This window comes from Micromys minutus (assembly GCF_963924665.1).
Source record: "Micromys minutus genome assembly, chromosome: 1".
NCBI classification, from domain to species: domain Eukaryota; kingdom Metazoa; phylum Chordata; class Mammalia; order Rodentia; family Muridae; genus Micromys; species Micromys minutus.
The window spans coordinates 69,654,252-69,669,725 of NC_137969.1; the positions used below are offsets into that span (position 1 = coordinate 69,654,252).

The window sequence follows — 15,474 nt, forward strand, 5'->3', positions numbered from 1 at the left end:
ACAAATCTACACACTAATGAGACAGATGCACTTGTTTATTTTTATATAAAGAATTAAAACTTGGATGAATGTTTGATATTCACAGCAATGTCTTTCAGAGTTGATGGACGATTTTTATTATCAATCACCAGCGCTAACAAAGTCATTTCCCGTTGATATGTAGTGTAGAATAGCACAAGTGATTTCAAAGTTTGTTGTAAATGTTATCCTAATCCCAAGCCAAAATTCATTTAGTGATTTTTATACAATTTTAATGAAACTGAAGCCATCAAACATTCCTGCACAAATCAATCCAAAGTTAGAATACTTCCACGCTAAGGAATCACTGGATAGGGATATGAGGGGTCATTTTCTGTCTCATTTCTGTAAGAACAGAAAAGTTTGTTTGTACAGTGAAAACACTGAGTGGGGAGGGGCAGCTCAGCGGTAAAGGATCACGTTGCCTGAGCCTGAGGGTCTGAGCTCTCAACCCCTGGGACCCGAGTAAGAAAAGAGAGTGACTCTCACAAGCTGTCCTCTGACCTCCACACATGCCCTGTGTCATGTGTATGCATGCAACACACACACACACACACACACACACACACCTTGCAGAATTGAGCTATAGTATTTCTGGCAACATTTTTCGCACCCACACGACAATGCCAAGTGTGTGTAGCGTGTGTTTAGAACCAAGGTTACAGAGAAGCTGCATGGCGTAACATTCGCGGGCACTGGCAGCAACCCCTCAGGTTCATCGCTCGCTGGGTTTCAAACTAATCTTTTGTTTGTTACAATAAGAAACTTTTTATGGTTTGACAGTTTGTTTGCACACATACACACCCATTTAGTTGCACAACCATTTATAGGGTGGCCGCATACAGTTTGAGAAGCTAGAGTGTAGAGCTTTGATTTGGACTATTGCTACTTTACGAAGTAGAAGGTGTTATTCTAAACAGAATAGGAAAGCACAGAAAGGCAGTGAAATTTATACAGAGTCGCACAGATGTTAGATGGGGACTCAGAATTCAGACGCAGAGTCTATCTTCAAAACTAAAAGAAATCATTCAGCATTGGTCAATAGCTGAGCCTCGGTAGAACTGGAAATGTCGGCTCACAGCACTGACCCCAACGCTAAGGGAATTCAGACAAGAGAATCGGCAAGTGTTAGAGATCATCCTAGCACAGAGCAAGTTCTAAATCAGTGAGGGTACACAGGCTATGTGCACACACCACTCTTTTGTTTTAATTTGACTTGGTTGAGCCACCTAACTGGAGTATTCCTAACCTCAGAAGTCACAAGACCATGCATACAAAGACTTGGTTCTATCTAACTTTGCCATCTGATCTACATTCTGTGACGAAACCTGCTCCAGTCATTCTCACCCAGACAGAGGTTGGTGTTCTTGATTAGATTTTTCAGGAGCCCATTATGATGACAGGCCTAGGCTGTTGCCATAGCACCCACAGGACCTAGGGCTGGGAGCACCAGGCCTGCCCAAAGCTCACTCTGACCTCGGCTCCCACTGCACAAGCCACCTGCCGAGCCCCTGCATCTTCATCATTTAGGTACCCAAGTACTCTTCATGCCAACCTCCGCCCTATACCTCAGCCTCACTTGCAGAGTCTAGACTCCCTCCACATGGCGCTTCCTTCTCCAGCCGTGCCACTCAGACTTGATTCCTTCTTCACCTTTCCTTCCCCATGCTTATAGACCCTTCTCTACCTTCCATTCCTTCACTGGCCTTTGCCCTTTCCACCACACTGACCTCACCCTCCCTCGCCCCAACTCCCTCCACTCACTCCCATGCCCCCCTTAACCCTCTTTATCTTTCTTTTTACCAGTTGAGCTGAGCCAGCAATATCTAGAGACCACGTTATGGAGCCTGGGAAAGAAAAGGAAACAGTGGCCGCCAGTGAGCAGAATCAGAGCCCAAGATTTAACTCTAGGCCTTCAATAACAAACAAACAGCCGAAAATGAAAAGAAAGAAAAAATATATAGAGGAGCTGAAGAAGGAAGTGGTTATGGTGAGGATGCCCAAAGCAAATTGCCCTTTAAACACCCTTCAGCCTTCTGCCTGATTGCCTTCCGCATCCTACCTGGAGAACAAAAACACACTGCCAGGACTGTCCCCTCCAACCCACTCCTTCCTCCCTGCACACGATCTGAGGTCACTATCTCACCTTGATGACCCTTCTGTTCCCTCAGGATGATCACAAGCTAACACTTGATGAGCTGAGCGCCAAATACTCTGTGGACTTGACCAAGGTAAGAACCTTAAAGCAGAGGTCCTCGCTGGCTTGAAACTGGCAGTGCAGACGCTGAAAGTAACCCCACCCCCAACTTCAAATCCAACTTTGTATCTCCTACACTCAGCCCACGAAGATCCACACAACTCTACTCAGGAAAAAATAGCCATGATAACTACCATACCCAAGAGGCTATGGGTAGTTGGGATAGTGTGAATGGTTAGGAATATGCCTTTTGCTTTCTCCTCTAGAACTGTTTATACCCTTAGGACTTACGAAGGACCACAAAGAGTAGGTAAAAATAATGTTTGATACATAATGAATAATAAATTTTACTATGGCAAATGAAGTATTTGCCATAGTAAAATTTAAATTGGCAATTTTACAAGTATTTCCTAGCTCATTTATAAATAGTGTAGTTGCTGGGAATGTGGCTCAGTGGTAGAGCATCTTCGGCCTGAGTTTGATCCCCAGAGTCAAGAGAGAAAGAAGAGAAGGAAAAATGCTTTATTATAAACTAACAGCAATAATTTTTTAACCAAATAACTATACTTTTCAAAAAATTAGTGTCATCTTACATTTTACAAATATCTTTAATACCTAACTTTCTTTCTTCTTTATGTTTATTTTCTCGAGACAAGATCTTACTATGTAGCTCTGATTAAGCTGGAACTCACTACTATGTAGACCAGGCTGGCCTTGAACTCATAGAAATCCACCTGCCTCTGCTGGGATTAAAGGTGTACGACATTTTAATATCTAGCTTTCTAATAGAAAAATCTCATACCTTCTGGAATATAATATATCTATTGGAATATATCATGAAGTCTTTGGAAAACTTAAAGCATTAGCTTTTCATTAGTATGACAAAATATCTGAATCTGTGGTGTTTGGACAAAACAAGGTCACCATAGATTTATGTTTGAATACTTTGTCATCAGCTGGCAGAACTTCTTGGGAAGAATTAGAGGGCGTGGCCTTGTTGGAAGAGGTGTGTTACTGGGGCTCGAAAGTTTTAAAAGTCCAGCCATTCCCAGTAAGCGCTCTCTCTCTCTCTCTCTCTCTCTCTCTCTCTCTCTCTCTCTCTCTCTCTCTCTCTCTCTCTCTCTCTCTCTCTCTCTCTCTCTGCCCTGTGCCTGTGGATCAGGATGCATGCTCTCAGCTATAGCCTGCCTGCTGCCATAGCTCTAATTACCAGGGACTGTGAGCCCTAATAAACACTTTATTGTGTAGATTGCCTTGGTCATGGCATCTCTTCACAGCAATAGAAAACAGTAACTTAAAAAAGACAGAGACAAACAATGTAAAGGAGAAGTCACTCTGACTCAGAGCTTTGAGGGTTTAGGTCATGGTTTCTTGGCTCCACCACTCATACTACATCTGTGGGGAGGAAGGAAGCCATATGATGGAACAAAATGGCTTACTTCGTGGCCAATAGAAAGATGGGGGAAAATCCCAACATACCTTTCAAGAATACCTTCCAGTAATAATCTATTTCCTCCCCTGAACTGCCTCCTGACAGCACCCCCACAACACCACCATCAGCTGGGAATCAAGTAATTTGGGGAATATCCATGAGTCAAACCATAACATTTACCATACATATTTTTTTGAGACAGGACCTTACTATGTAGATCAGACTGTCCTGGAACTTGGTGACTAATCATCTTATCCTCAAGGATGAGTAAAGAAGACAATGATTTAGTATTGTTATTAAATGCTTAGACACTTGAGAGAATATTGAAGGCCCCTTAAGTCTTTTTGAAGAGAGGCTAAGGAGATGGCTGATAGGCTTTGGTAGATTCTATTATCACATAACATTAAGGGAAAATCATAGAAGTATATGCATAAGGCTAGAATAAAATCTGTACATTGGTGTCTTTAGTTTGACTTTCCTCAATTTCCAAATTGGAAAGCCAAAGTGTGAATGCCAAGATATTACCAGCATCATGGAGCATAGCCTCAGTTAGCCTACTATGCTATAATCATTTCTATATGTTAGTTTCCCAATTTGAGCTCCCTAAGAATAAGGAGCACTCTTGAATTTCACTTACTCAATTTATTGATTGACTGTGAACACCTAAGTTTATGTGTGAAGATTGTGCCACAGTGTGCACATGGAGGTCAGAGAACAGCTTGTAGAATTCAGTTCTCTCTACCATGTGAGCCCAAGAATTAGACTTAGGTTGTCATGCCTCGCTGCAACCACCCTTCCCAACCTGCCATCTCAGAGTCCCTTTGGGTGGAGACCATTGCCATTCATGATGATAGTCTCAGTTTCTATCACATGACCAAACCCCAAGTTAAAATATTCAAAGTTCAAATGGTTTGTAAACCAATCCATACACGTGACAAACAAACAAGCTCTACTTAGGTAAGCGTGCTACATGAAACCCCTTCTACAACACAAATTCTAAAATCCTACCTTATCAGAAAGAATCTTCAGAGGAATGTTCCAAGGCTGCTTTGGGGTAGACCTATCCTGAAGCTGTGGTTCTTTGTCACAGCTTCCTCTTCATCTTCATTTCTTCTCCACACAGGGTCTCAGCGTTGGAGAGGCCCAGGAAATTCTGTTTCATAATGGACCAAATATACTAACCCCTCCTCCAAGCACTCCAGAGTGGGTCAAATTCTGTAAACAACTATTTGGTGGCTTCTCCCTCCTGCTATGGACTGGTGCTTTTCTTTGCTTCCTGGCCTATGGCATACATGTGACTTATTACACAGAAAACACCAACAAGGATAACGTGAGCTTGCTTCCTCCCCCCAAACTCCCATCTTCTGACCCAAATCCCCAATAGTTCAGAAGTTTCTGGGGGAATCTCTTGGTCTATCTTGATATCCTGCAAACTCTATCTAGAAAGCTTCTGGTTCCGCTCCCTAACAGGCATTATTCAATCTACTCACCAAGTGGCTATCACAGTGTTTTGCAACCCCCTCCCAGTTTTGAAAGACATCTTCAGACTGTAGCTGTCTTCACACACACCAGAAGAGGGCATGAGATCCCAGCACAGATGGTTGAAATCCACCACGTGGCTGCTGGGAATTGAAGTCAGTACTCTTAACCTCTGAACCATCTCTCCACCTGCAGTCCCCCTAACTTACTCAGAATGCTAACCTCTTCATCTCTTATTTTCCCTGGCTCATTGTCCACCTCCTGCCTATAGAAGGAGAGGAAGATTCACATTCTCTGGGAGTTCTCTGATCACTCAACACAATAGCTTAGGTCTTCATTACCAGGAAGCCAAGTGTGCCAACACTTTTCATATCCTCCTTAGCCCTCAGTCTCATGACTTCCTCCAGCAGGGGGCAATCTGTCTGAGGGTACAGAGGGAGGAAAAGGATGTGCTAATGAGACTTTCTTTCTCCGTCTTCAGCTGTACCTGGGTATTGTACTATCTGCCGTGGTCCTCATTACTGGCTGCTTCTCATATTACCAGGAGGCCAAGAGCTCCAAGATCATGGAGTCTTTTAAGAACATGGTGCCTCAGGTAGGTAGAACTTGTGTGGGAAGAGCTAGTGAAAGGGAGTGCAGATTGTGACCAGTTATATAATCGCTCAGTCCCTTGGAGACTGTCACACACAGTGGGTGTGCCAAATGCGGCTGGTGATGAGGGAACCTAGAAACTACCAGGAGAAATGTAAGCAAAGCTCCAGTGATAATAGTCACAAATTGTCTAGCCTAGTGACAATAAAATGAAGAATGACCCTCCACAAGTTGAACAAGAACATCTACTGAAAACGAAGCTGGTGGGAAGGCTAACATCCAAGTCGATTCTGTGGGAATGTTCCAGTTTTTAAAAACCTAAAAAGAAATGTCGATATGAATATCCTGGTAAAGATCTAGGTACTGGGCCTGATGTGTTGAGAGACAATGCCTTAAAGAGACATTTTGGGTCAAGTGCCAAAAGCTAAAATGTACACAGTAAATGTGAGGATTGCATCAAAATCAAACCACTTGAAACTAATCACTGTGTGGTCATAGAAAAGAATAGTCTTGGAATAATCCAAGAGATGGATCCACATTTAACAGCACTCACTGCCTATGTTGGCTAATTTTATGTCAACCCGACACACGCAAGAGTCACTTGGGAAAAAGGGATTCAGTTGAGAAAAAGGTCCTATCAGATTGGCATGTAAGCAAGCCTATGGTACATGTCCTTGATTGATAATTAGTGTGGGAGGCTCCAAATCACTGTGGACAGCACCACCCATCAGCTGGTGGTCCTGGGTGTTACAAGAAAGCGGTTGAGCAAGCCCATGGGGAGCAAGCCTGTAAGCAGTACCACTCCATGGCCTCTGCCTCAGGTCCTTCCTCCAGGCTCCTGCCTTGAGTTCCTCCTGAGTCCTTGGGTAATGGACTGTGAAGTGGAATGTTTAAGTGACATGAATCCTTTCCTCTCAAAGTTGATTTTGATTGTGTTTATCTGAGCAATAGAAGCCCTAAGAATCTGTCCTTGCAGAGGGCCTGGGTTCCATTCCCACATCCTAATGGTGGCTTCCAACCACCTGAAACTCCAGTTTCAAAGGATTCTCATGTTCCTTCTCTTCAGGTGCCAGGCATGAACATGTTGTATATCTATATATGTACATATGTCTGTGCACACACACATACATGTACATGCATATATATGTGTAGATATGTATGTATATATACATAAATCTTTTTAAGAGAATGAAGATTATGTAATTCTTTGAAAATGCACACAAGGGTTTAGGATTAAACTATCGTGATGTATATAAATTAGAGACAGGAAAGGATAAAGCAGCTGAGGTGAAAAGTTAGTGGGTGAAGACAGGTGAAAGTTTTATAGGGGTGCTTGTCACTATTTTTATTACTGAAACTTTTCTGAAATTTAAATTTTATTTTCAAATTGAATGTTTTTAAAGGTATCTGGAAATAGTATGACAGCAGATTGGAGTTCCTAAATACAGGCCTAGAAGCTTAAAAAAAAAAAAAAAGCTTTCCAAATCACGCAACAATATTATCATGTTCTAGCTTTGTAGCCTAAGATTTTCTTCTCCCTTTAATGTCAACATAATTTAGACCTTTCTTTGAGAGTTTTGACTAAGATCTTGGAGTTTTATCAGGTAGCACTGACTGCCTAATATACCACCCAACAGGACTTCTGTCACAGTCCTGTGTCTGTGCTGCTGCTCTGGTCTAAGCTGGCTTCAGCTTGTTCTAGGAAGAAATACAAGATTGGAAGGTTGGAAGAATTGGGATGCTTAGAGCTCCGGCTTGTTCATGAGAACAGAGGGGTTCCCAGGAACAGCAGGGCAAACCTTAACATGAACATTTTTTTTTAACTAATTTATTTATTTACTTTACATCCAGATCCAAAGTTTCCCATCCCTCCTCTCCTTCCGGTCCCCCCTCCCTCCTCTCCTTCCAGTCCCCCCCCCCCCCCATCATCCAGTCTTCTTCCCTTTCTCTTCAGGAAAGGAGAAGACTTACTTGGATATCAAACAACCATGGCACATCACATTGCAGAAAGATTAGGTGCATCTTCTCTAGTCGAGGTCAGATGAGGCAGCCACTTAAGGGAAAGGGTCCCAACAGAGCCCCTGCTCCTACTGTTAGGAGTCCCACATGAAGCCAAGCTACACAACTATAGCATATGTATGGAAGGCCTGGGTCAGACCCCTGCAGGCTTCCTGGTTGTTGGTTCTAGTCCCGATGGGCACAGGTCAGTTGATTCTGTGGATTTTCTTGTGGTGTCCTTGACCTCTCTGGCCCCTACAATCCTTCCTTTCTCCTCTTCATCAGGATTCTCCAAGCCGGACCTAATGTTTGGCTGTGTGGGTCTCTGCATATGTAAATGAAATATTTTTTAAGCCTTTATTCTTAACACATTTGCTAAAATCTTCTGGGCTAAAAATAAAAATTAGATTACATGGTCAATTCTACATTAGGGGACACAGAGGTAGATCCCACTTCTTAATGGAAAGTCCATCTAAGTCACATTGCAAAGGTTCTGCTGACAGCAAGAATAGAAATAACACAGAAGGGTGGAGATGGAAATGGAGAGGGTTGGGGCAGGACAGGAAGTGCAAGAGGCTATGTAACAACCATACATTATCTTCCTACAGCAAGCTCTGGTAATTCGAGATGGAGAGAAAATGCAAATCAATGTAAGAGAGGTGGTTTTGGGAGACCTAGTGGAAGTGAAGGGTGGAGACCAAGTCCCTGCTGATATCAGGGTCATCTCAGCGCAAGGATGTAAGGTGAGGAGATGCAGAAACTTATAGGAGGGAGCCTATGGCAATGTATGGTTCTAAGGCATAGTGAAGACCTGGGTTTAGTCTTAATACAATCTTATCATTCAGAACATTGAGACAGTGATGAGGGTGGTTTGGGAGAAAGAAAATGAGGTGCTGGGGTGCATTTGCTTATCTCTGCATCTTAATGACATGATGGTTCTGACAGGTGGGGTAGTGCTGCCCTCATACATGAATTTGTCCTTTGTCCTAAGACTGCCTTTTAACCTATCCTTCCCATCCCAGGTAGACAATTCCTCTTTGACTGGGGAGTCAGAACCCCAGTCACGCTGCCCTGATTGCACCCATGAGAATCCTCTGGAGACACGGAACATCATCTTCTTCTCCACCAACTGTGTAGAAGGTGAATATTGTATCATATACAGCACAGACTTTTAAAAGGAGGAGGCAACACATGGTTTTTTAAAACCTTCAGTTTTCTGGTTTTGGAGTAGGAAGACAATAACCAGGTTGGCTTCTCTGCCACTCAGGTGCTTAATGACTTCTGGCAAAAATGTCATTTCCAAATTTTCATACTGTTACTACTAAAACCTGGCACCCATCGGTTGCTTATGGCCTAAATGACATAAATGTAAAATAAAGTGTAAAAATCACAAGGCTTAATACACTGTAAGCATCCTGTAGTTGTTGACAGTGGTTTGAACTGGGGAGAAACTGATTTGTGTGTTGGAAATAGCACAGATAATGGAGAAAAATTATCCACCCTGCCAGTCACTCTCTCAACGCCTTTTACCTTCTGGAGGAAGATAATGTCACAAGCTTGAAGAGGTGTCCCTCAAACTCTACCATTCAAGCACTGGCTTTGTCCCTAGAATGAAAGGAAGGCACTCCTGAGTCGGCATTTATGTTCCTCTTCCTCTTTGCCCTTTTCCCTTAAGGAAACCTAAACATACCCCAGATCTACTTGCAAATCATTATTAGTGATTAAGAATAAATGCCTTATTGTCTAAGGATGGGTGCTTTCTGCTGAATATAGAAATGCACATAACTGTAGTGTCAAGTGCTATAAACATTTTTTTCCTGACTCTCACAATGCCACACACTAAACTCGATAAAGACCATAAAAAGGACATGCTCACCATAGTTTAGAGTAGGACCCAACAGAGGAAGATTGGAGATTCTAATAAAAGTCTGTCTTTCAAAAGCCCATGCGCTTGCCTCTACATCCAACGTTGCTCTACACAGAGACTGCAAATGACCCCTCCTCATTAAATCACCTCACTCGAAAATGTCTTAATAATAATAATAATTCTGATGTCCAGAATGCATTAAGGAAGAATCCAACCAGAAAGAAATTCTATCATTTGATTTGTACACAGTATATAAAACATATAATTATTGAATGTACAGAAAATGTAAGTTTGCAAGGTTTCTCTAAGAAATGCTGTATTTTGGCTGTTATATTTTAAGAGAAAATTTGCTTAGGTTTATCTTTCTGAAGTAGACTTTTCATCAACTCAGTAAGTGTATGCTGCTGACAAGCCAGTTAGCCAAGAGTGGGTAAATGCACTTCAGCTGAGAAACAAGGGTCTAGCTGAGAGCAAAGAGACTTAATAGGAAACAAGAAAAATCCAAATGGGGCCAAGAGGTTAGAACTAGCTAGATTAGGCTACGGAATTTTGTTTTGTTTGTTGAAACATGTCAGGTCTCACTTTGTAGCTCCGGCTGTCTTGGAACTTACTATGTAGACCAGGCTAGCCTTGAACTCACAGAGATCCTGAGTGCTGAAGTTAAAGATGTGTACAGCTTGCTGAGTAATAGTATTTGCCTTAGACCAGTTTCCCCTTTAACCTTCACCCTAGATCAATTTACAAATGAGTAACACAAACACAACTTTATCCTTGACAACAGGCGGTCAGTGCTACGGACCTTGACAGGCAATGGCACAAACCCCTCTCTGTTCCCATGCTTCTAGTGAGGTATATGATGATACATGTGAGGTATATGAGGGAAGAGCCTGGCTCAAGATACAGAATATTTGCCCTTATCAGTTTTCTCCCCATTTGATGCTAACCTACTCCATCTCTAGACACATAGGGAGCAGTTATTAAGTTTAATCTCTTCAAGCTAGATATTTTCACGGAATAGAATTAAATGACACTGTAGCCACCTACACCCACCTTATCAAAAAATATAAAATCTTTTCAGTATCTTTTGGTCATTTTATTATTTTTATAAAGGTTCAGAGAACCTCTGTCAATCTGTCAACAAGTGCAAAAGGTTGTCCGTAGGGTGTTTTACATTGTGACTCTTTCTAGAGTCTCCTTCCTCGTAATACTGGCTTAATCCATCTTCCCCATAATACTGGTCTAATCTATCTAAAAACTCTACTGCTAGATTCTTTTAAAAATAGTTGTGTGTATGTGTGTTGTCTGCATACATGGTCCACATATATTCAGAAACCCAAGGAGGTCAGAAAAGATGATCCCTCAAACAACAAAGATGGCTGTGAGCCACCATGTAGATTCTGGGAACCAAGTCCAAGTTGTCTGCAAGAGCAGTAAATTCTCTTAACTCCTGAGCTATCTCTTCGGTTCCATCTTCCTTGACTGTTGCTGAAGACAATTTTAGAACTGGAGACCTCCAGCTGCCCCATGCCCCTGTGCTTGTGGGAGCTGCTCCTACTGACTTACGTGAATAATTGTATACTGATTCTTTAGGTAATCTTTTATTTACCTGAATGCCAGAATAAAGTTGAGTGTCTACCATATATCCAACCCTGTTCTAGGCTTTTTTGGAGACATTTGATTTCATAGCTTTGTGGGTCCTTTGTTTCTTCTCCTCCTCCTCCTCCTTCTCCTCCTCTTCTTTCTCCTTCTCCTCCTTCTCCTCCTCCTCTTCTTTTTTTCTTTTCCTCCTCTCCTCCCCTCCTCTGCCTCTCAAATACTGGATTTCTAGGTGTACCTCACAACATCTGTATCGTGTTTCTTCATTGTGTTTCATTGTTAAATATGAGAAAACCATGGTCTCACATGCATGGTACTTTGTCTCAGGGGGAAAAAAACTACTTGTTTAAAAAGTTGATGGTTGTGCCCTGTGGCCTTCTGCTTCTGAAATAAACATTCTTTCCATGGGTTTCTTTTCTTGGTAATTTTATAACTTGAATAGTAGGGATGACAGGTATTATGGGTAAGGCAGAAAGAAAGGTTTTAAGCAATCTTGTTTCAAAGTTGTGGGTGAGTGTCCTGTACCATGTGTGGGTAAAGTCAATCATGGTGTCCTACCTAGGAAGCAAAGCTGGTGGAGAGAAAGGGCCCTGGAAAAGCACAGGGCACAGATGTTATGGCTTGTGCTACCCAGCAGAGGTCAGACTAGTTCTAGTGGGAAAAGCAGGGAGGGGGCTCCTCAGGAAGTTTCTGGAATCCTGACACTGAGGACTGGAGAGGTCTTTGTTGTGAGCGGAAGAGGAGGGCTCAATGAACACTGTAGGATGTATTACTTTTCCTGTCTGCACAGAACCCTATGTCTTACTGTAGGGATTCCCCATCCGTTCCCCATAACTCAAATTTTGACACTAACTACCTCAAATTAGCATCAGATGAGGCCTCAATCCCATGAGACTCTTCCCACTTCACCTGTAGTCAGAGCAGTAGGCTGTCATCCACACTTGTGACAGGGTGGCTGTGAACTGGAATTCCTATGACTTTTTCCTTAAGGCTCACAGAAGTCAGGGAAGCACTTGGCCTACATTTTGCACTTATTACAGATGATAGGGGACAAGTGAACAGGCAGATAGGAAACATGCACAGGGCAGGGATGTGGAATTTTTGTATCTTGAGTATGCGATCCTCCAGACGCCTCCATGTGTTTACCAGCCTGGAAGCTCTCCAAACGCAGTTGTCTTGGCTTTTTAATGGGTGTTTTATTACACAGACATGACTGATTATATCATTCGACATTGGTAATCAACTCAACCTTCAACCTCTCCCCCCATCCCAGATGTTGGGTTATAGAGCTGAAAGCCCACCCTGTCATCACATGGTTGGTTCCCCTGGCAACTTCCTCATCCTATGGCTACCCAAGAGCCCACCAAGAGTTGCTTCAATAAACCAAAAGGTTCTCTTACCACCTAGGGAATTCTATGGAATTTGGGAGCTCTCTGTCCGATATTCCTAATCACACCAGAAATGATAAAGTGTCAGGAACCAACCACAATAACAAAAGATCCTCCTAGCAATACAACCAGAAGATTTTGGAAGTTCTATGTCAGTAACTGGGGTGGCAATACCCACCCAGCCATGACTCACTCTACCATAGTATGGTGTCATAGCTGCTTCCTTCATTCACAGGAACAGCCCGGGGCATTGTGATTGCCACAGGAGACTACACAGTCATGGGCCGGATCGCTTCCCTGACATCAGGCTTGTCAATAGGCAAGACCCCCATCGCCACTGAAATCGAACACTTCATTCATTTGATCACAACTGTCGCAGTCTTCCTCGGTGTCATGTTTTTTTTCCTCTCACTTATCTTGGGCTATACCTGGCTGGATGCTGTCATTTTCCTTATTGGCATCATTGTGGCCAATGTGCCGGAAGGGCTGCTGGCCACTGTCACTGTGAGTAAACAAGATTGTGTGTGTGTGGTGGGGGTGAGCTCTGGATAGGCCCCAGGGAAAGGAAGTCTCTACTACCTCTCTTGTTGCTATGGACCATCTGAAGTATGAGGTATCCCTGATATAGGCATTAGAAACAATTTTGTTTCCACCAGCCCTACCCTGCCTTTCTCTACCCATGCCTCTGAGACTACGCTTTCCCCTCAGTGAAAGAGGAAGCAAGATGCAACAGAGAAAAGGAGTGAACTTCAGCATTGGCTGTTAAACTCAGCCAAAATCACTTAAGCTTTTCAGGCCTCAAGTCTTCGTTAGCTTTTAAAGATTAATTGGGGATTACGGAATCCTCCTGGAAAGGACTTGAAGGCCATTTAAAATTAACTTTTGAGTCAACACTGAATGTCCTCTATAAGAATCCATGAAAGACACTTGTGGTTTGTTTCTGAGGATGGCAGACATAGCTCCTTTGTTGAAGCCCATCTTGCTCTTAGCTCACTTAGTTAAGCTGAGCAGAAATATGATTTCCTGTTTCATCCTGGTTTTCCCAACCAAAATGCGTTGGTTCTTTGCCTCCTAATGGCCTAAGCATCCTCCCCCTCCTATAGCAACCATCATGCCCCCTCAGATACTCCAAGTAATCCCTTTTCCCATAAACATTCTTCCTCAGCTCTCTGTCTTACTAATAAATTGTTTGGGTATCCTCTAGTTTTTCAATATTCTTAAAACAGAAATAGGGATAACATTTAGGGTATGTTTGGACTAGTTTTAAAATGCTGGGACTAGTGATATAATGTAAATAAATTGTAATTCCATAATTGGAATTCTATATGAAAGAAAAAAGAGATATCCAGCGTGAGGAAATCTAATCTCCTCACACAGGGCGCCAATGTTGTTAAAAGATGACATCCCAGGTTTCAGCACCAATGTTAGGAAAAAGATAGAGTGGGAGGGGGGTCAGTATGGCCCATGGAGGTGCGACGAGGCCTGGGGGCAAGGGGGATGCCTCTGGGGGACCTATGTTGGGAATCCCCTCCCCCTGAGGGACCAGCCACACGATGTTCGGTATAGTACAGAATAGAGTTTATTCAGGTCATGGGGGGAGTTAAGAGGGTGGTAGAGGCAGAGAGAGAGAGGAGAAGAGAAGTAGAGGAGTAGACAGAGCACACACAGAGAGAGGGGGGAGGGCATGGGGAGTGGAGGGGAAAGGGGGAGAGCAAGAGAGAGGAGGGGGCAAGCAGCCCCTTTTATAGTGTCGGAGCATATCTGGCTATGGCCAGGTAACTGAGGAGTGGGGTTTACAGAATCCCAACACTATACTTACATATCCACAGCACCATTGTTTAATTTTTAAAAACCTTACCTTCAAGATGTTCTGGTTTAAATGATCTCCCAAGGGCTTTTCATCCTTTGTGACATCCTTTCCCAAAGCCATTCTCATTCCCTCCTGCCCAAACTTTTCTGAAACTATTGGCACGATGCCCGGTTCATATATACCACCGTATGCCATAATAAAACACAACCCATCAATGCTGTCCTTGGAGAGAGTGGATCTGAAAGACAGGAAGCGTGCTGTCTAGGATGGAAAAGGGGCTCCTGAATGGAAGATCTAAACATGTCCAGGGGAAGGAGCTTTGTGACAGACATCTGAGGAAGGCACACACTGGGAATTCTTGCCATAAACCATTTCTTCAGTACCCTTTACGCAGATCACAGGTGGGATTTCTAAAGACCAGGTTAGGATGAAGGGGGAATAAAAATAATCCAACTTCCCAAGCAAACTAATGTGACCAGTCCTCCCCCTCCATCCATTCTTTCTCCTTCTGGTGGCCTTAGGTGTGCCTGACGCTGACAGCCAAGCGCATGGCTCGCAAGAACTGTCTGGTGAAGAACCTGGAGGCGGTGGAGACACTGGGCTCCACATCCACCATCTGCTCGGACAAGACGGGCACCCTCACCCAGAACCGCATGACAGTGGCTCATTTGTGGTTTGATAAGACTGTGTATGAGGCAGACACCAGTGAGGAGCAAAACACGGGTAACTACTGGTAACCTTGGTAACCAAGAGCAGAAGGACTTAGGGTGGGAATGTTAGAATGATGCCACCAGACAAACAGGAGGGAGCTGGAGTGCAGAAGGGAGGGAGGAGGTGTCCTATGAAAGAAATAGCACCCCGGGTGGTGGTGACACACACTTAGTCTCGGAAAACCAAAAAGAGAAAAGAAAAAGGAGAGAAGAGACCCCAATCTCTTTGCAGCATTTGGGTGTGAAGGAGAAAGTGAATAGCCCTTGCTTTAACTTTTTATGTGGCTGTGAATGATCTTGACCCTCCTAATCCCCCAGCTCACTCCCCCCACCCACTCAAAGGCTAATCCCTTGTTTTAAACTCTGTGTGTTTACAGCTCTCTCCCTT

General features: G+C 43.3%; 1 protein-coding gene across 1 annotated transcript in view; it reads left to right on the top strand.

The window, feature by feature from the left end:
• Positions 1-1,858: 1,858 nt before the first annotated feature.
• LOC308423741 (sodium/potassium-transporting ATPase subunit alpha-4) overlaps positions 1,859-15,474 on the top strand; it is a gene marked incomplete at its 5' end in the record, with an annotated part of 35,171 nt that continues 21,555 nt past the window's right edge. Inside the window, 8 exons of the mRNA XM_080920520.1 lie at positions 1,859-2,008; positions 2,190-2,249; positions 4,771-4,977; positions 5,608-5,721; positions 8,324-8,458; positions 8,738-8,855; positions 12,802-13,070; positions 14,898-15,099. Of these exons, the coding sequence (XP_080776646.1) occupies positions 1,859-2,008; positions 2,190-2,249; positions 4,771-4,977; positions 5,608-5,721; positions 8,324-8,458; positions 8,738-8,855; positions 12,802-13,070; positions 14,898-15,099 (1,255 nt within the window). The remainder of the gene's footprint in view (positions 2,009-2,189; positions 2,250-4,770; positions 4,978-5,607; positions 5,722-8,323; positions 8,459-8,737; positions 8,856-12,801; positions 13,071-14,897; positions 15,100-15,474) is intronic.